The sequence below is a fragment of the Stegastes partitus genome, unplaced genomic scaffold (genome assembly GCF_000690725.1).
Source record: "Stegastes partitus isolate 25-593 unplaced genomic scaffold, Stegastes_partitus-1.0.2 Scaffold1519, whole genome shotgun sequence".
In the NCBI taxonomy this organism is placed as follows: domain Eukaryota; kingdom Metazoa; phylum Chordata; class Actinopteri; family Pomacentridae; genus Stegastes; species Stegastes partitus.
Genome location: NW_007579250.1, coordinates 168,661 through 189,757, shown reverse-complemented (window position 1 = coordinate 189,757; position 21,097 = coordinate 168,661). Strand labels below are relative to the sequence as shown.

The 21,097-nt window shown below is 45.3% G+C and overlaps 2 protein-coding genes across 2 annotated transcripts in view; both read left to right on the top strand.

Annotated features, from left to right (window-relative positions):
- The first annotated feature begins 373 nt into the window (after positions 1-373).
- hmgb2a (high mobility group box 2a) lies at positions 374-2,981 on the top strand. The gene is made up of 5 exons (XM_008300270.1): positions 374-455; positions 1,246-1,405; positions 1,718-1,866; positions 1,983-2,157; positions 2,245-2,981. Exons 2-5 carry the CDS (start codon positions 1,259-1,261, stop codon positions 2,422-2,424), a joined length of 651 nt encoding a protein of 216 aa, XP_008298492.1. The 5' UTR covers positions 374-455; positions 1,246-1,258; the 3' UTR covers positions 2,425-2,981.
- Positions 2,982-8,297: 5,316 nt separating this feature from the next.
- The window catches only part of wdr17 (WD repeat domain 17), a 28,614-nt gene continuing 15,814 nt past the window's right edge, over positions 8,298-21,097 (top strand). Inside the window, exons 1-16 of the mRNA XM_008300273.1 lie at positions 8,298-8,420; positions 8,646-8,829; positions 9,382-9,612; positions 10,507-10,617; positions 11,182-11,322; positions 11,413-11,535; positions 12,399-12,586; positions 12,668-12,836; positions 13,626-13,717; positions 13,854-13,936; positions 15,871-15,957; positions 16,842-17,006; positions 17,082-17,197; positions 18,436-18,522; positions 18,766-18,915; positions 19,010-19,140. Of these exons, the coding sequence (XP_008298495.1) occupies positions 8,298-8,420; positions 8,646-8,829; positions 9,382-9,612; positions 10,507-10,617; positions 11,182-11,322; positions 11,413-11,535; positions 12,399-12,586; positions 12,668-12,836; positions 13,626-13,717; positions 13,854-13,936; positions 15,871-15,957; positions 16,842-17,006; positions 17,082-17,197; positions 18,436-18,522; positions 18,766-18,915; positions 19,010-19,140 (2,181 nt within the window). The remainder of the gene's footprint in view (positions 8,421-8,645; positions 8,830-9,381; positions 9,613-10,506; positions 10,618-11,181; positions 11,323-11,412; positions 11,536-12,398; positions 12,587-12,667; positions 12,837-13,625; positions 13,718-13,853; positions 13,937-15,870; positions 15,958-16,841; positions 17,007-17,081; positions 17,198-18,435; positions 18,523-18,765; positions 18,916-19,009; positions 19,141-21,097) is intronic.

Below are 21,097 nucleotides of genomic sequence, written 5' to 3'. Positions count from 1 at the left end.
TGGTGTGAAAGCAGCTGCTGGAGCTGTGTTTCTGTGCGTCCCCTGAAGAATCTTCTTGTTTTTTCACCGCAGACAGAAGCCGCTGCTTTGCTCCGCCGCTAGAAAACAAACGGTTAAAGCGTAACCGGACACATCAAGACGTTTGTCTCCCCCAACAGCGAACAAAGGAGCCTTTTCGCGCCGTGAGTTTAAAACCCCGCCGCAGCCAATCAGCGCTCAGATGACGCACACTAACTTGATGGCTTGACCTCACGGGATTCGGCCAATCGCGGCGACACATTCGTCCTGTCGTCCGCGTTCAAATATGAATGCGGAATTATGACCAATCAGATCGAGGCGAGGGGAGGCGCTAAGGAACTAGTTCTAGGCAAGTTAGTTGGGCCTCGCAGACGGTGACAAAACAGTTGCGCGTCCTTCCTCATTCACTCGTTTACAAGTTCTCTCGCTGAGAACAGGTAAGGTTCGCTCTTTTTACCGCTTTATCTTTATATTTTTGGTATTTAAAGTTTTAGTCGGTTCCATGCGTTAATATAAAAGGCAACCAGCTTGTGTTTTCGCAGCTTTACGGAAATTACATTCATTTTATTTAACTAACTGTTTGAATTTAAGTATTTTGAATGTTGTCATAAATCACCTTAATCGTGTTTGAGAGGGAAACCGTCGGATTGTGCTCGTTTAAACGAACAAACTGCGAAGTTCGGGTCTGTTGTAATGGCGGTTCAGGCCGACCAAGTTAGTGCGCAACATGCAGTTCAAACGCCATTTGGTTTGGTAGCGTAGCCCGCTAACCGACGGCCGCTCGGCTACGGGTTTGAGTTTGAATGAAGTCTCGGTTCGGTTCGGCCTCGGGCTCCGCTGTCGGCTGCTTACAGCTGCAGCGTGCTTGTTTGTACGGGACTGAACCGGTTCGTACTGGGTCACTTTGTTGGGTAAGTTTCAGGGCGCAGTCTTGGTTTAGGCGGGAAGATACAAAATGGAGTCGCGTCTTTTTGTCCCAGAGAGGCAGAAATCCGATTAGAGCCTTAAAAGAGCCTCCGGGCGGCCGCTCGCTCCGTTTGTGCCGCAAAAACACAACTTACAGCCGCCGACGACGAATGTGTGAATATTTGTTCTGATCGAGATTAACTTAATTAAAAGTTTACATCCGTATATGAGCGTGAAGTTAGTTTATTCCACCGAAGTAGGCCCGTAGCGCGAATAGTTTTGTTTTGGGTTTCATGTGATGTTTTTTTCTTTTGTTTGTAGATTGATCGCAGCCATGACAAAGGACCCAAACAAGCCGAGAGGAAAAACCTCCTCCTACGCCTACTTTGTCCAGACCTGCCGCGAGGAGCACAAGAAGAAGCACCCGGGGACCAGCGTCAGCTTCGCGGAGTTCTCCAAGAGATGCTCCGAGAGATGGAAGGTGAGCTGCGGTCACGGATTTTATCGCGAGAATTCACCAAATGCACGCTGATATCTGTTCTCTGGGTGGTGTTTTAGTGTCGCTGCACTGTGAAGTTAAGGCGTCTGTTATCAGGGGGATTCCAGACTGCAGCTGCAGCAGTCATGTCGTTTCTGCCCATTTCACCAAAAGAAATATTTCTTATTTTGAGTGCTAGTCACCACCATTTAATCAAATATGGAGAGGAGATAACCCGTGTTTATATCATCTGTATTTATGAAGTTCATAAGGCTGAATGTCTGAATTTTAAGGTTTTTCTCCTGTATTGTGTAGACCATGTCACCCAAGGAGAAGGTGAAGTTCGAGGACATGGCCAAAAATGACAAGATTCGATATGACAGAGAGATGAAGTCCTACGTCCCCCCTAAAGGCACCAAGAAGGGCAAGAAGAAGAAGGACCCCAACGCCCCAAAGAGGCCACCGTGAGTGTTACATTTCATTTATTTATTTATTTATTTTTTTAGAGAAATTCAGATTAGTTTGCGTGCAGGAGTAAACACACCAGCCATTAAACTCCCTCCCTGTTGTGAATCCACAGCTCCGCTTTCTTCGTGTTCTGCGCGGACCACCGCTCCAGGATCAAGGAAGACAACCCTGGGATCTCCATCGGCGACACCGCCAAGAAGCTCGGCGAGATGTGGGCCACGCAGAGTTCCAAAGACAAGGCTCCCTACGAGGCCAAGGCCGCCAAGCTGAAGGAGAAATACGAGAGGGTACCCACACGTTTACATCTGCATGGCGGCGGTTGTTTCTCTTATATGTAGTTATTACGGTGTAATAAGTGTATTGTTGTCTTGCAGGATGTCGCCGCCTACAAAGCCAAGAGCGGCTCAGGAAAGAGCGATGCTGGTAAGAAGAGCGGTCCCGGCAGGCCCGCCGCCAAGAAGGCAGAACCAGCCGATGACGACGATGATGATGACGATGACGAGGACGACGACGAGGAGGAAGATGAAGACGACGATGATGAGGATGACGACTAAGTGTGTTAAAGGATGTGAAGTTTGCAATGCATTGTTCAGCTTAACTCCTGTTTGTTTGTGGATGATTCCAACAGTATAGCCTGCTGTCCCTGTCGGTCTGCCTCTGTAGGGGCGGACCTGTACTCCTTTTCCAATTCAGGGATTTAGTTTTTGTTGCTTAGTCCCCTTATGATTTGTTTTTTTTTTTTTTTTTTTTTAAGTTTTTCTGCTGAGCTCGGGTTCGTTGCATCTTGGAGCCTGTCGCTGTTTGAACAGGCAGCCAGATATAAAGTTCCTGTGATGAAATGACGGACTGAGACTCCTGTGCAGGCAGTTGGACAGCAGCAAGTCAAGTTGTTCTGTTGTTGTTTTTTTTTTTTTTTAAAAAGAAATTATTGTTTCTGGAAGCACTGCTTATGTTTTCTGTTGTAGTGGTGCTGTTTCTTCACTGTCATTTTACTACCAGGATTTATCTGTAGTTTGATTCAAGATGTTTGCAGCCATTTTTAATGTGGAACTTTGAAGACTTGTAGAACGAATTTTTCTTTTGTAATAAAATTTTGTATATTGATTATAAATGTGTGGAAATGGGATTCATTAAGTTTGGAATAAATGAGCTGAGAAGGTGATTCAGCTGTTCAGGGTTCTGATTCATGTGAAGGTTTGAATTCCAGATGGAGTTTAAAGTCAGGAAGTTTGACATCAGGTTGTAGCTTCAGTCCTCTAGACAGTGAAACACAGGTGAACACAGGTGTTAATCACTTAATGAAGCTCTTTAGGTGCAGAGCTCTGATTAGTGACGGTAACACCTGTGCTCACCTGCTGCCTCCCGTCATGGTGTTTAAAGGCCACTTAAGTGATGTTTTCTGAAAAGCGTCTTCCCAACAAGCTGCGATGGCGACGGAGGTTTGGCTCGCCTGAGTCCAGGTGAGACGAGAACATCTGGGGACAAATGAGGTCACGTTCAACCACAAATGTCTAATCTCAGATTTTCAAACTAAAAAGTAGTTTCAGAGATCTGTGATATTTAAAAATACACAGTGAAGTTGAAGATGTCCACAAATAAAACTGATATAAATCATGATGTGTATTAATCAGAAGAGACGTCCCTACTGGTGACCGCCGCATTAGTTATTTAAATCATGCTGTCAGTAATCAGCTCAGTTCTCATTCTAATGTCTATAAATGACATGTTTACTGGTCATAATATATTTGTGAGTTTTAAAATTACAACATGGAAGTTCATATTCTGACCAGGAACTAGTGAACTGTGGATGTCTGCAACGCTTTACTTTCTTTGTTTTTGGAGATTTTCAGAATCAACACACAAATAGCAAAAAGAAAACTGAAGCTAAAAGCATTGTGTATTTATTTTTGGGGGTATTTTTACTTCTTTTTTCCTTTTTTCTTTGTTCATATGTGTCATTATGAACTGTTTCAGATCCTACAAACTGTGTTACTGAATATTTATTGTTATGTTGTTACTACTACTACTACTACTAATAATAATAATAGTTTACGTGGAATAAACTTTGATGTTGCACAGAGTCACCCTGAAAACATTAAAAAGACGTATAATTTCATTTTGAGCTTTTTCTGAGTCATCATATATTCTTATGAGTCCGCTTTACATTTTATTTTTTTAGTTTTAGTCTTTTAGTTTTTTTTTTTTTTTTTTTTGGTGGGATTAAATATGTTGTGCAGGCTATGCAGAGTGCTGTCCGTTATGCTGATCAGTTTGACTCCTGAAAAAACAGATGAAATCTGAATGGACCCTGGTTGGTTCTCACTAATATAATCACAGGTTTCACTGGCTGTTCACACGTATATGTAGGATATAAATAGCAACATTTTACAGAGCCAAATCATATGTTCTTATTTAAAGTCTTGTTAAATTCATTGCTTGTCTAAATTATAGACATCCACAACAAACTGCCTGTCAGTGTAAAAACGGATGAAATCTGAATGAACTCTGGTTGGTTGGCTCTAATTTTAACACACACACAGACTCACACGCTTGTGATACTCTGGACATGTCAGTAGTGTAAATATAGGAAGCTGTTTTAACAAAACAAGGGTCTACTGACTGTTTATTTTACTACATCAATAGTAGAATTTCTCTGAGTCATAAAACATGTTAATTAATTAATCACAGTGACTTTTCAAGACAATACCACTGTTATTAGTAGCAATTAGTTATTCCAGGATTTCTGCAAATCTTGGTAAACCTGTTAAAATGCAACAGTTACATATATTCTAGATTAAATGTACTGTATATCTGGCGATAGAAATGTTTAATTTTAAAAACAGATGAAATCTGAATGGACCCTGGTGGGTTCACTAATATAAACACACATCATGGAGCACAGACTCACACACTTGTGGTTCTTTGTTGGGAGCCTTTTTCACATGACCAGGTTTCATTGACTGTTTGGCTGTATTCATGACGTCAGTAGTCCACAATATTTATGCTTGTTAGTCATCTATATTATAGATAAAATAAATACATGACTTGTCAGTGGAGCGTGTTGTAAAAACGGATGAAATCTGAATGGACCCTGGTTGGTTCACTACCACAATTACACATCATGTGGCACACACACTGATTGTTGTTACTGGGAGCTTTTCTCACTCATGGGTTCTCTGACTGTTCACAGGTGTATTTAGGATATAAAAAGCAAACTTCTACTGATTCCTATCATATATTCTCACATTCAGTGCTTTTCTGTGTTCTAGACATCCACAACTAAACTGCGCCTGTCAGTGTAAAAACGGATGAAATCTGAATGGACTCTGGTGGGGGGGGGGGTGTCACTAATATAATCACACATCATGTAGCACAGACTCACACACTTGTGGTTGTGTGTCGTTGACGCTGCAGGCAGCCAATAGCTGATCACGATGATTCCTCCCGCGGACCAATCAGCGCCGCCGTTACAGCCCACCTCACGCGGAGGACGGTGATCGGTTCATTTCAGCACCTGGGAGCTGTCCGCGGTGCACGAGCCTGACGGTGAGGACACACACACGCGCGCGCGCAGACACAGACACAGACACAGACACACACACACACACACACACACACTGAATCACGAACACACACTCTCAAGTGTGACCGCTGTGGTCCGCGCGCACAGAAAACCCGCCGCCGCCGCCGTGCGCGACCCCGCCGCCACGCGCAGGTGTGTCTCATGCACGGATTAGTTGGAGCTGAAACCTGTTGATGCAGCTTGGAGGATCGATCGTCGGCCTCATCGATACGATCAGGTATTTATCAGCCGCTTCTGTTCGCACAGGTGGAACCTGCTGATCCGACGGCGAGACGCGCGCGCGCGTCCTGGTCAGGGCCGGCCCTGACCAATTTGGTGCCCCAGGCAAGATTGTAGTCTGCGCCCCTAGCATCACAGTGAATTTCACTCCTAATTTTCATACAGTAACACAAACTGTATGCATGTATTCAAGCTTTTATTTAAGTAGAAACAACACACTAAATGAAACTGAAGCAACAAGTCTTTGCCACACTCCCTGGCTAACTGACATGTATTCAGGCAAATATTTAACCACAAGCGCCGATGCGGGTCCTCTACCGTGGTCTTTAAACGTTAGCAGCTAACGTCTTTGCTGCTAACGTTAGCAGCTAAGACGCTAACGTAACGTCTTTGCTGCTAACGTCTTTGCTGCTAACGTCTTTGCTGCTAACGTTAGCAGCTAAGACGCTAACGTAACGTCTTTACTCCGAACGTTAGCAGCTAAGACGCTGCCGTTTTCGCTAACGTCTTCGCTGCTAACGTTAGCAGCTAAAACGCTAACGTAGCGTCTTTACTGCAAACGTTAGCAGCTAAGACGCTAACGTACCATCTTTACTGCTAAAGGTAGAGAAACTGCATCGGCGCTTGTTAATAAATACTTGCCTGAATACATGTCAGTTAGCCTGGCAAGCTTGCGGCGCCCCCCGTGGATGTCGGCGCCCTTAGCATTTGCCTATACTGCCTATGCCCAGGGCCGGCAATGATATGTCAATCAATATATCAGAAATGACAGAAACACGTCCAAAATGACTCAAGACTGGATGAAATTCCTTAAAAAATGTCTGAAATGACTCAAACCTGGTTCTAAATGACTAAAACTGTCAAAAAAACTTAAAACTGGTTCAGAAGACTCAACATTTGTCTGAAATGAACAGGTTCTAATCGACTCAGTCTGTCCAATATGACCCAAAATTTGCCCAAAAGACGCAAAACTCGTTCATAGTGACTCAAACCTGTTTCTAAATGACTCAACAACTGTCCAAAAAGACTCAAGACTGGATCAATATCCCTCAAACTTTGTCTGAAATGACTCAAACCTGGTTCTAAATGACTCAAAAATGGTCAAAAATGACTTAAAACTGGTTCAGAATACTCAAAATCTGTATGAAATGAGCAGGTTCTTATTGACTCAGTCTGTCCAAAAGGACTCAAAAATGGTACAAAATGACTCAAAACTGGTTCTAATTGACTCAAATGTTTCCCAAAATGACTCAAACTTGGTTACAAATGACTCAAAAACTGTAAAAAAAAAAAAAAAAGACCTAAAATTGGTTCAAAAGACTCAAAATGACTCAACTGTCCAAAAACACTCAAGACTGGATCAGAATTCCTCAAACTTTGTCTTAAATTGCTCAAACATGGTTCTAAATAACTCAAAAAAGACTTAAAACTGGTTCAGAAGACTCAAAATCTGTCTGATATGAACTGGTTCTAATCAACTCAATCTGTCCAAAAAGACTCAGAACTCGTTCGTAATGACTCAGAACTCGTTCGTAATGACTCAGACTGGTTGTAAACAGTCAGGAATGAGAAACATCGACTCCAGACTGGAGCAGAACGAGTTCTTTGGGCTGCAGGTGGAAACTTCAAACACCTTCCAGGTGACACCAAAGCTCGACTTCCTGCCGACGGAACATCGTTAGCGTTCACACGGTTGTCCTCGTTATCTGATCAGGAGGAACCATTTAGATGTAAATGAGCCCATTTGCACCTGACAGGACGAGGTGACGGAGCAGCAGCGGTTTGAAGAGTCGCCTTTGAAAGCTTCTTCCTGCTCCTCTGCTCCTGTAGAGGAAACACTGTTATTCTGAAACAGGGCTAAACCAGTGAACCAGTTTATCTGCCGAGTTTTCAAAATGCTGATTTGAGTGTTTGAGGTTGCCACGGTGACAGCGGAGCAGCAGCCAATCCCGGCAGAGATTAATCCAATCCTCGGTTTAATCATCTTATCGGCGTCGTGGGCCTGCAGCGGGTCTGAGACACGGCGACGCTGTAGGAAATGACCAAAACGAGGAGTTTCACGGTGAAAGTAGAAACGGCAGCAGGACTCGTTAGAAGACGTTCTGAGCGGTTTCAGCTCCACTGATCTGCATGAGTTAGAGATTTTCTACAAACACATGTGGAACGTTATGTTTTCTGTGATTTGACCAGACATCATCTGGACTTTAACAAAACACTGGAAACCTGCAAATAGTTTAAATCCTAATAAACACGATTCATGTTTCAAATGGAGGCCAAACATGAAAAAACGTAGATTCTTGATGTGGATGTTATGCACAGTGTCGGCCTCGTTGTTGTTGTTGTTGTTTACAGTCAACGTGTAAATGAATACCGTGAATCTGTACACTAGCTGAACCTTGATGTCCACAGTTTGTCTTTCAGACGTCTGTAACATGACGATGCCTGTTGGCTGATGTCACCACAGTCAGATTAAAGCAGGATCCTAAACACTGCAGCCGGTGAGCCTCCACGGCCTTAGAACCGGACTGACCGTGACCTGGCGACGCAGCGTTCAGCCCCAGAGAACTGAACAATGCAAAGTGTTGAAGTTGTTTGAGACGATCCTGTCTGTGTGTCCAGGTGAGGATGGCGAAGGTGAAGCAGGTGGGTTTGCTGGCCGCCGGCTGTCAGCCCTGGAACAAAGACGTCTGTGCAGCCAGCGGGGATCGGTTCGCCTACTGCGCCACGCTGGCCATTTACATCTACCAGGTGAACGGATGTGAATGTAAAGCAGAGAACCCTTTCACACGCTATCAGTACTATTGTGTTCATAAAGGCAGGTTCATAAATGCTTGGCAGCAACAGTTCCTGCTTTGTCTCCCAGAGGCAGCAGCAGACCTCAGATCGTGTATAATGTGGAGAGTTGGGGGTTTAGAGTGGTTCTATGTTGGACTAAAGTGCTGCTGTGTGATGCCTCTCCTCCGCTTGTTGCAGCTGGACCAGCAGTACAACGAGTTTAAGCTCAGGTCCATCATGTCGGAGCACAAGAAGACCATCACAGCCATCAGCTGGTGTCCCGACAACCCCGACCTGTTCGCGTCGGCGTCGGCCGATAACCTGCTGATCGTGTGGAACGTGGCGGAGAAAAAGGCCGTAGCGAGACTAGACAACACTAAAGGTGGGTGGGAGGTGTTTAGAACCTAAAGTCAGAGTTCTCAGCTAACACAACCCGCTGGATCTCCATGGTAACTAATGCTGTGGAGCTAGGTCTCCATGGTAACTGATGCTGCAGAGCAAGGTCTCCATGGTAACTGATGCTGTGGAGCTAGGTCTCCATGGTAACTGATGCTGCAGAGCAAGGTCTCCATGGTAACTGATGCTGTGGAGGTACCTGGACCAGGTTTTGTTCAGAGTTTAGATTTAAATCGGCTGTAAGAAGTGTCTCCCTTCAACTAAACGGTTTCCTGATGATTAACTCTGAGTGATCCAGATTCTCTATTTTCTAACTAAAACCATGAATGAAGCATCACGTTGCCATGGAAACCTCCATGTATTCAGCTGCTGATGCAGAGATCACATGAACGTGTTTCTATGTTTGGTCCCTGATGTCTGACTGATGCTTCATCTTCTTACTCAAAGAAAGTCTGGATCTGTTGAACCGGCCTCGTAGTTTGTCTGTCTGTTGTTCAGTTTCGTGTCTGAAGCTTCGGCGTCTCGTCGTGTCTCTCAGGCGTCCCAGTGTCGGTCAGCTGGTGCTGGAACTCGGCGGACGGCGTCGCCTTCGTCTCCCAGCGAGGCCCGCTGTACATCTGGGTCTATCGAGGTCCCGACCCCGGCGTCACGGTGCACAAAGAAGCTCACTCCTTCCTGTCCGACATCTGTCTGTTCAGATGGCATCCCACCAAGAAGGGCAAACTGGTGTTCGGGCACACGGACGGCAGCTTGTCGGTGTTTCAGCCGGGTATGGATTCACACTGGCACCAATCAAACGACCCGCCGACATCTGAACCTCCAGACCTGACAGCTGCTCTGAAAAGCAGGATAGTTGTAGTTAAGAATAAAAGAACAGCTTTTATCAGAAACTGTAAAAAAAATTTCAAGCTTCCTCAGATCCTTGAGCTGCTCACGACGTGAAAAATGACCCAAATCTAAGTTTAGAACTGTGATAGTTCATGAAAACCACTATTTTACAGCTCAATTACAAATATAAGCTGTTTGTTTTATATCCTGTAAAGTAAAAAAAGAGGAGACAAGTACGGAAACAAAGTCAGAGTAAAATATGTGAAGAATGTAGAAATGACAGAAACAAAACATAAACTCGCCACAAAGAGACAAAAGAGCCCCAAAAAGAACAACCAGAGAGAAGACATGAAATGATAAAAACGAGGCAACAAGCAACACGAAGGAGACACAAAACGAGAAGTATCACACTCAACACTACAACCAATAAACAGGCGACAAAATGAGGAAGAACAGGACATGAAACCACACGGATAAAACACCAACCAACACAAATCTACAGAAATGAGACACAAAAATAAGAAAAACGAGACACATGATAATGATACGAACCAACACACAACAAACAGAACAAGAAAAACGAAACACAGAACGACACGGATGAGACAAAAACCAACAGAAAGCAAGAAAGAGTAGATATGAAATGATAAAACCAAGACACAGATGAGACACTGAACAAGAAAAACAAACAAACAACGAGAAACAACCAAAGAAACTAGAACCAGACCGACTGAGTCAAGGTCCAGACCCGCCCAGAACTCTCTGAGCTCCACCTGCTGCCTTCATTTTATCCTCCAGCTGACGTCCACTGACTCCGACTGTCTTCTCTGTTCAGGCAGTAAAAGCCAGAAACACGTCCTCCGGCCCGAGTCTCTGGAGGGGACGGACGAGGAGGACCCGGTCAGCGCCCTGGAGTGGGACCTGCTGTCCACCGACTACCTACTGGGTCAGACTCAGCACCCACACCAGTTAACGCGATGGAGCCAAGTCTCAGCTTAGAGTCGTCATATTTCATCAGAGTCATGTCTGATTGTTAAAACTGTAGCAGAAAGTGAGCAAAAAAACCCCAAAAAATCTGCAGTTTGACAAAACCGTGAAGCCGTGAGCGACTTGATTGCTGCCAACAGGCTCACGGCAACAAGTCAGAGAGGTTCTGGTTGAACTGCAGGCAGTGTTGGTAAAATATCCCCAGTGTGTGAGTCGGAAACGTGTTGTACATGTTTAAAAAAGCTCTGTAAGATAAAACAAAATGTAAGAACAAATGTAAAATTCATCCTTTTTCCTACTGGTGGTAACGTCCGTAGACGCTTTAAGTTCTTTAAATTTTGGGGGGAAAACATGATCAAAGAAATGTGATAATTCAGATTTTAGTCTGTTTTTACCGTCATGCTGCACAGTATCATTATTATCGATCCCTCACTGGGAGGTCAGCAGCAGCTGAAACAGGACAAGAAACTAAACCATGAAAGTAAAGACGTGACAATAAAACATCACCGTGTGTGTGTCTCAGTGTCCAACCTCCACAACGGCATCCGGCTGGTGGACAGCGAGGCCCTGGCCTGCATCACGTCCTTCTGCTTCCCGTCGGCGGCCGCCTCGGTCCAGTGTCTGGCCTGGGTTCCCTCGGCGCCCGGCATGTTCATCACTGGAGGTAAGGCGAGTCCGGTCCAGAATGCGGTCCGCTCAGAGACTGAGCTGTTTGTGTGGCAGACGTGCGCTGACGGGTTTGTGCGTCCGTCAGACTCGCAGGTGGGCGTGCTGAGGGTTTGGAACGTGTCGCGCTCGACTCCTCTGGACAGCTTCAAGCTGAAGAAGACGGGATTCCACGCTCTGCACGTCCTCAACTCACCTCTGGCCAAGAAAGGTGAGAACCAATCAGATCCAAGCACCACACGCTGCTTCTAGCTCAGGTCAGCATGAAAATACAGCTTCAGGTTCGTCTCTCAGGGAACAAGAGTGTGTGTGTGTGTGTGTGTGTGTGTGTGTGTGTGTGTGTGTGTGTGTGAACCACGAGAGGCCAAGCAAAGAGTTCTACCTTCAGACTGTGAATGTTCCACAGTTCCACAGAGGAGGGTCCAGATTGATCACCTTAATGGACTTTTTCCATCATTTCTGAGCCTCAGAACTTCATCAGTCCAGCAGATAGACACATGACATGTAGGAGGAAGAACACGTCTGAGCGTTTTGAATCATTCCAGACGAGCTTACAGTCATTGTGGACATTTTTCACAACACTGGACAGATTTAGGACAGAATTTTTTAGTCATTCTGGACATGTTTGTGATTTTGGACCATTTTGAGCCATTTTAAGCAATTTTGAAGTCATTTTAGACACATTTTGAATCATCAGGGACCTGCTTTAAGTCATTTTTGACATTTTAAAAATAACTTTGGACAGATTTTACACAATTATGGACTTTTTAACATCATCCTGGACCAGCTTCACGTCATTTTAGTCATTTCTTGAGTCATTCTGGGCAGATTTTAAATGATTTTTAACATCTTGATGGACATTTTTGGACTATTTTTGAGTTGTTTTAGGCTATATTTATTCAAACTGACAGAAGAGGTACAAACAGACCAAACAGACTCACAATGACCATGTGGACCCGACACCACGCTGTGGACTAAGGAGACCGGTCCAGACCCGCTGTGTGTTCATGAAGGTGTGTGTTTGAGTCTCTACTTTGTGTTTTTTAATGAACACGGGTGTCGCTCCGTCTGCAGCTCAGAGGTCCGGTTCTCCCAGTAAGAGTCAGCACACCAGCTCCACCAGTGAGGCGGTTCCTCCCCCGACGCTGTCCCAGAACCGGTCCTTCTCGCTGCCCCCGGGCCACGCCGTCTGCTGCTTCATGGACGGGGGCGTGGGACTCTACGACATGGGCGCCAAGAAGTGGGACTTCCTGCGAGACCTGGTGCGCTGCAGAACCATCAGCCGGTGACAGAACCCGCCCGGCGCCGCGTTCTCATGGTTCCCGTGTTCTCTGCTGTTCCAGGGCCACGTGGAAACCATCTTCGACTGTAAGTTCAAGCCCGACGATCCCAACCTGCTGGCCACGGCGAGCTTCGACGGAACCATCAAGATCTGGGACACCAACACGCTGACCGCCGTCTACACGTCGCCCGGAAACGAAGGCGTGGTCTACTCACTGTCCTGGGCTCCAGGTACGACAACGCTGCGCATAGACACACAACGGACACACAACGGACACACAATGGACACACAAACACCAGAGTGAAACCTGAAGGCCAACGAGTCACGTGTCACACTAAACACTCGCCTCCGTTGACCTTAAAGACAGTTCAGCCCTCTGGAGTCAGTCTGGGAAACGGTTTCCACTCAACAAGAGACACAAAGGAACTACACGAACACATCAAATGACACAAGAGAGATGCTAAAGAAGCTCAAGAGAAAGAGAGAAAACATCTACAACCAGACACAAACTATCACAGAGACACAAAACGTCAACAGAGACACAAAATGACACATATACACACAAAACTCCCACTACGAGACTAAAATGACAGAAAAGAGAGACGAAAGAACTAAAATAGAGAAAAAACATCTACAAAGAGACACAAACTATCACAGAGAGAGACACAAAATGACTTCAAGACACACAAAACAACCAACAAGAAACACAAAATTGCTCCAAACACTCACAAACCAAATGCAAAGACACACCAAACAACTACAGAGACACAAAATTGTAGAAAAGACACCAAAACAACCAGTAAGAGACAGAGAAGAACAGCACAGACACACAAAGCGACCACAGAGACACAACAGCAGCAGCAGAGCAGAACAAAACGTTGTTGTGTGTGACGTGAGTTGGTATCTGAAGACGTCTGATCGTGTCGTTGTCGACGGCGTGTCTTCGCCGTCCGTCCTGTCGCGTCAGTCGTCCCGTTGCCGTTGTTGACTCTCTGTTTGTGTGTCGGTGTTTTTTGAAGGAGACCTGAACTGTATCGCAGGAGCGACGTCGCGCAACGGAGCGTTCATCTGGGACGTCCGGAAGGGGAAGATCATCACCCGCTTTAACGAGGTTAACACGCCGTCAGTAATGTGGACCAGCCACCAGGGGGCATGAGAGAACCAAATGTTGTTTCTGTAGCAGCTGGTTTGCCTTCATGAGCCCTGTTGATTAGTCCAGCTCGTTAAAGCTGTGTCTGTCTGTGCAGCACGGGACCAACGGCATATTCTGTATATCGTGGAGCCACAAGGACTCCAAGAGGATCGCCACCTGCAGTGGAGACGGGTTCTGGTGGGTATGAAACGACGTCATCAAAAGGTTCTGATGATCCACACTGTAGCTGGTTTCCGTTTGGCCCTGGTCCCTGCTGGTTCGGTGTCCTGGTGCTCCCAGTGCTCCTGCGACACCTAAAACTCCTCGAAGCTCCCAAACTGACCACGACCCTTGAATTCAGGTTACGTATGAGGAGTGTCAGAAAAGTTCCAGGACTGGTGTCAAAAAAGATGTATTTCAAACCCAAACTACGAACTACGAGTTTTCCCTTCAACGTAATCCCCCTGGAGTCTGTAACGGGGATCTCCGCTCTCTGCAGCCGTTGAACTTTTTTCTTCTGCTTTTATAGACATATCCTGTGTTTCATGTCGTCAGCAACGAGCACAGAGCAACAGACAAACCTGAAGTTTGTGGTCCGCTGGGATCGCTGCAGCAAGTGTACGGAGACGAGACGATGTCACTCTCACGTGTTTTTTAGCGGTGCAAGGGGTTTAAAGAGGGACGCCACCCCAGGAGAGGAAGGCCTTCAACGAGCAGGACCGAGGCCAACGTTAAGCGCGTCAGGCAGATGGAGCCATCGTTGGTTGACTGTTTGATTGATCGCAAATGAGCTGGACATGAACCGGGACAACGTCTGGAGGATTACCACCGAAGATTTGGGCGGAAAGTCTGGCAAAGATGGTGCCGAAACCGCTGAACGATGACCAGAAGGATCGACGCATGCAAGTGTGTCAGGACATCTGACCAAACCAGACTTGTTAGGGAGAGTCATCACCGGTGATGAGTTAAGGATCTTCGAGTACGACCCGGAGACCAAACACCTTCAGTGAAAGAGTCCGACGTCACCAAGGCCGAAGAAAGCAAGACAGTCGAAGTCCAAAGTCATGTTGATCGCATTCTTCATCGGGCATCGTCCACTGTGAGTTCTTGCCACAGGGCCAGACGATCAACCAGCACGTCTACAAAGAGATCCTGTTTGCTTCGTTCAGAGCGCCAGAAGAGGCAGAGTTGTGGCAGGACAAGTTGTTTCCTCTTCCCCAAGCTCGAGGGCTCATCAAGGAGACCTGTTTAGAAGACGTGGACGACATCAAGATGGCTGTGAGGACGGAGCTGAGAGGATCCTGAAGAATCCTTCCAGGAGAGCATGGCGGCGTGAAGAGAAGGCTGGAGGAGGGTGGTGGACTCCAGGAGGGTTACTGGGACGAGGAAAAGTTGGAGTTTGGATTTGAAATATATCTTTTGTGACATCAGTCCTGGAACTTTTCTGACACACCTTGTACACGACACAAGATCTAAAAAAACGAGATTCACTTCACACATGATCCATCAAGTGTAAGTGACGGGTTGGTAATGATTAAAACAGAAGTTCTAGAAAACGGCTTTATCTGAGAATAACGCTGACACTAATACGGATGAGATGAAGTTTCATCGTTCTACATGAGTACACATGAGAACCCAGCGACTCCCCGGATCTCCTGTAGACAGGACTTTAAAAAAAGAAATAAAAAAACACAAAGAGACGAAAACTTTAAATAAGCCCAGAAGGCTATAAGGAGCATTTAACTAAATACTGATACAGGACAGCAAACCAAAGCATCGTGTTGTCTCTGTGTAGATGTGTTGTTGTGTTTGTTTTCTGTCTTTTTTGTATCTCACTGATGAGCAAGCTTTAGTTTTACTTATTTAAATGTACTTTTTTTTTTTTAATTGAAAGATTAATGTTAAGGCAAGAACTTTTGCAAAACACAATTTTACCAAAAGGCAACAATAAAGACGTTAAAACGAACCACAAGAAGAAACAGAACAGACAGTAGAACTGCTTCTTTACTTCTTGTTTTATTTGGGTTTTATTTTCATCATTTATTCAGTTTCAAACAGTCCCAGAACTTTCTGACGGACCGTCCCATTAGTTCCTCACACACCCTCCTGTGTTTGTTTTATCGTTCCAACAGCATCATCAGAACCATCGACGGGAAAATCCTGCACAAGTACAAACATCCCGCCGCCGTGTTCGGCTGTGACTGGAGCCAGAACAACAAGTAGGAGCTCAAGTTCTGACAACGTTCTGAGATGTGATGTATTAATCCAATGTTCAAAAAATAGAGTACTGTTAATGTTCCCATAAAGTTAATATAACGTTTTGATGTCAACATTCAGGTGGAACACAGATTATGTTCTGAGATAACGAAGGAGGAACGTTCTGGAACAAGGTGTAAAGGTGTAAAGCTCTGCCTGATGTGTTCCGAGGATGTTTTGGGAATGTTCTTGAAGGAACACATTACAGGAGGTTCTCCTATAAAAGGTTTCCACACTGACACAAAGGAAGAACGTTTCACAAAAATGTTCTCCAGACGTTATCGAGGCCGCCGATGACACAACGTTTTATAACGTTCCTGTAATGTGACGTTAAAGGTGGAACATTTAGCTTCTGTTGCTACGAAGCAGGAACGTTCTTCAGAAAACGTTCTCCAGGCCTCAGATGACACGAAAACCCGAGAGTTTGAGGAACATGTTTGGGTTTTTAGCGTTACAGATGTGAACATGTTCTGGTAGAGCCCCAAATCTCAAACGATGAACCCGTAAACGTGCAGAAATAAGAACAGCTGCTGCAAGTGAAGCGACGTGAGAACAAAAACTGAAAGAGGTTCCTAGAAAATACAGAATGGGTTCTTTTCAGTCCAACCTTTCATGTTCCACCTCGTCTGTAGAGATCCAGGGAACCAAACGGGTTGTGTTCAGCTGAAAACATCACGGAAAAGAAACAGAATTCATCCTCCTGGAACCTTATTTCAGAACCCTGTGTTCGTCTATTAGCTGCTTTGTTTCCCTGCCACGCTAGCTTAGCATAGAGACGCTGCAGGCCGAGATAAACCGGGTTAGGGTCAGGGTAAACCGGACGGACTCGTCTGCCGTGTCTTTGCAGAGACATGATCGCGACTGGCTGCGAGGACAAGAACGTGCGGGTGTACTACCTGGCCACCAGCTCGGACCAGCCTCTGAAGGTCTTCACCGGACACCTGGCCAAGGTGTTCCACGTGCGCTGGTCTCCGCTCAGAGAAGGAATCCTGTGCTCGGGGTCGGACGACGGGTGAGTGAACTCGCTACAGGCCCGAGCTCGCTGAGGACGATGCGTGTTGCTGACGTGTGTGTGTTTGTGCTGCAGCACCGTTCGGATCTGGGATTACACTCAGGACGCCTGCATCAACGTCCTCAGCGGCCACACGGCTCCCGTCAGAGGCCTGATGTGGAACACCGAGGTGCCCTACCTCCTCATCTCAGGTGACATCTGCAAAACCAGAAACTCTGTTTGTGAGAAACGGCATTTGTGGGAGTTTAGCTTCATATGTCAAATATTTTCTGAGGGATTTGTCTGTAAGAAATTCCCCGTCGACCCACTTTCTCTGAACGACGGTATTTCAGGAACTGATGAAGATAAACACCTGAAACGTTCTCTGTTTGTTCTCATCACGTCGTTGATTCAGAATCTAAAATATTGAACAAGGGTGCTGCGATAGCTCACCTGGTTGAGCTGGCGTCCCATGTTCAGAGCGATGTGAAGGTCATGGTTTGATTCCATGTCATGGCCCTTTCCTGCAGGTCTCTCCCCTCTTCTTCTTCTTCTTCCCCACTTTCCTGTCTCAGTCTCGACTGTCTTATCAAATAAAGGCAAAAAGGCCAAAAAAAAAATCTTTGAAATATTGGACAAGTAGTTAAAGTTAACTTCAGAAACATTTTAGAACGATTTCTGCTCAAACATCTGATTTATACATAATAATAATAATAATAAAACATTTTAGAGCATAAAATATGGACATTTACAAAAAATATCTGTAAAATTTTAGATTTATATATCAAATATTTTCTGAGACACACATATTTAAAATCTGGCCGTCGACCATCTTTGTGCAGGTTTTTCTGAGGCTATTTGAACATCTGAGGAATTACTGAAGATAAAAACCTGAAACGTTTTCTGTCTGTTCTCATCACGTCGTTGATTCTGCTCAAATGACCTCAGATTACAGACGAGTTAAAGTGTGAAAAAATGCATTATCCAAGAAGACCTTAATATGAAATACTTGGTGACCAAAATGAAAATAATAAAACGTTGTAGTTGAACTGATTGAGCAGCTTTGACGAAGAGTTTTAAACTAAGGAAGGACGTCGTTATTCAGAAACTACAGTATTTGTGTTTTTGTGCTGCCACCTGTCAAACCTGCTCAGATGCTTTATTTTATTTTATTTAACCTGAAGCTGCACGTGGCCCAGAAAATATCATTCATGTTGTTTTTTGGTCTTTATATGAGCTCAGAGATGGAACTTCTCTGTTTGTTTGTTTTTAAATCAATAAAACAATAATCAGATTAATTGTCAAATCCTACAGATTCTGAATGATGAGAATTAAATGAGAACGTGTGACTCTGCATGTCTCTGAATACGATCACGAGCACCTGGACTGCACTTTCACCTCGTTTTTATGTTGTACAATCTGCTGACACATTATTTTGGTTATTTCGCAGGTTCTTGGGATTATACGATCAGAGTTTGGGACACGAGAGACGGCACGTGTCTGGACACCGTCTACGACCACGGCGCCGACGTTTACGGTGAGAAAAACCCGTTAAGCTCTGAACCCAGAGAAGGTTCTGGGTGTTTTTGGCTGTTTTTTTGGCTTTGTTTTCAGCTGTTGGAGCTGCTCTGAACACATCCACAAGTTTTCATCCCGACCATCGGTCACAGCTGAGAGACGAGAGGCTTCCAGGTTCTGCAGAAGGTTTAGCTTCATGCAGACGCCTTGTTTTAACTCGGCTCTGACGTGGCTGTGTTGCGTCCTGTGTGTCGGCGTGCAGGTCTGACATGTCACCAGAGTCGTCCCTTCACCATGGCCAGCTGCAGCAGAGACAGCACGGTGAGGCTGTGGTCGCTGGGCCCGCTCATCGCCCCGCTGCTGCTCAACATCCTGACCGACCGGCCCTGGGAGAAGGTCATCGGCAACACGGGTCAGAGCCTCGAGCTGCTGCTTAACCTGGAGCCTGGTTAACCTGCTGGTTAAGCAGCCTCCAGGTTAAGCAGGTCTAACTCTTTCCTCTGCAGACACTGCCATGGTTCCCGGGTCGCCGCCGCTGCTCTGTGGGAAAGTGTCCCGAGACGTGAAGCAGGAGCTGGACAAGCTGAGCGTCGACATCCGGGCCAAGAAGCTCCGCTGGTTCTCCGAGTGCTTCTCGGTAACTGCTGTCTGAATGTTTGTTGATGTGTCCTGTAACCTGAACCCGCCTGTGGGTTTAAAACACGTCTTCTGTTTAAAGGAGTCATGACACCGTTCATCAGCCAGAACCTGTAAAGACACAGAAGAACCAGCAGATCTTTAGCTTCCTGGTTGGTCCCTGAACCATCATGTGTGGAAATTCACCAGATCTGAGCTTCAAATCACAATATTTAATTAAAATCTTTACATGTCTCATTTAAAGACTCTCCAGCTCGTTAAATAGATCCTGTTTGACCAACAGTCAACAAAACAACAACAAAATGACAAAAGTTCTGTTGTCAGGTTGAACTGCAGCCAGTGTTTCCTCAGAAATCCAACCTCCTCGATCAATGAATACAAGCAGCAGCAAAATGTTACTAACAAGATGCACAATATGAAATAACGACACAGAACAGAAAAGGACAAATAAACAAGACAGAAAATGGGAAAAACAAAAAGGAGAAGCAACATGACCACAAAGAAACCAAACCGCCTGGAAGCGTCTAAAAACACACAGCTGGCTGCTGAGTTTGTCATTTGTGACTCAAAACAAACACAAAATGAGAAAAGTGAGAAACAGAAAGTAAAGAAACGTGTCAACAGTCTGTGTTGCTGCTGAACGTCCAGCAGAGGGCGACAACGAGCTGCAGATCGTTTCTCTTCATCCAGCAGCAGCAGAAACAAACACATCCACAGAGACTTGAGCTGCATGCGAGTGTCCTCACTCTGATTTCTGTTCTTCCTCATGACGCTCAGGTCTCGTTGTCTGGAGGTTTCAGAGCAAACCGATGTGACCGCCCACAGAGCCAGCTGTTTAACGGGGATTCAAAACCTCACGGCATCTTTCCAACACTGAAGAAACAGAATCCACATGCTGCAGATACTTTACACGTATTGATTTTATCTCTGTGAAAACTCGGCTGCAGTTCAGATAAGAAACGAGTCAAATTTAATTAGTTTAATCTGAGGTTTCACTCGTAGCTTCGGTGTTGAGGAGCAGAGGAGCAGAATTCTCTCTTTTCTGCAGAGCGTAGTTATTGTACAGTTTATTTGTGGCACATTTACAGAAAACAGTGGTTTTAATGAATTATTGTGATGTTGAGCTCAGATTTGGTTCAATTTTCCAAACAAACATGTTGCCTGCAGGTCACCTGGGTCATGGAGAGTCAGTGGTGCTGAAGAGTTCACAGGGATGGAGGTTCTGGTGGGCTTTCTTCTTGGGTTTCAGTGCAAATGGTTTATTTTTGGCTAATTGCTGAAACAGACACAGAACGAAGGGATTCTGGTGAACTATCTCAGTTTCAGGGTCAGACTTGGTGTCCGGCTGATAAACGTGTCATTCTGGTGACTCGATAGAAGAAGACGAGACTCTCGGGGTTCAGAGGATTCGTTATTTCTCAGTAACGTCTACATTTAATGCAACACGTTCTACAGTTTTTTAATCTAATTAAAAATTATTCAAAGCAGTGAAGTTTTGCACCACAGCTTCATAGGACCTTTGATCAGTTACAGCTTTATCAACCCTCTGCCAACGTACTGATGTAAGACAGCTAGTGCCCATAACAATGTGACCTGTTTGTACATTCAGACTGTTTGACTTTGGAGAGCGAATCAACACAAAGCTCTCTGCGCCGCGCCCTTTAATCCATGTTTACTTAAAGGAAATGCAAATCAACCACAAACCAGAAGAGAAAAGACTTGAACTCAGCTGGAAGGACGTGCAAACAGAGGTGGAGATGAGAGGTCAGACAGAGGAGCAGGTTTAGGACATGGACGAGTTTTTAGAACCGCAGCACTGATTCGTCTTCTTGCTTTGTAAAGCTCCACAACAGCCAAAAGATAAATAACCTGAGGTCAGTGAATGTGTCTCAGTGGTTGTAGTTTAAAGACTGGTTTATGTGGGAGGTCCAGTCCCTGGTGGATCAGAACTCCTGGAT

Excerpts from the sequence above, each read along its gene's own strand:
- hmgb2a (XM_008300270.1), top strand. The coding sequence starts at position 1,259 with ATGACAAAGGACCCAAACAAGCCGAGAGGAAAAACCTCCTCCTACGCC. Across the intron at positions 1,406-1,717 it reads GATGCTCCGAGAGATGGAAG|ACCATGTCACCCAAGGAGAA; the intron begins GTGAGCTGCGGT and ends TGTATTGTGTAG. Across the intron at positions 2,158-2,244 it reads TGAAGGAGAAATACGAGAGG|GATGTCGCCGCCTACAAAGC; the intron begins GTACCCACACGT and ends GTTGTCTTGCAG.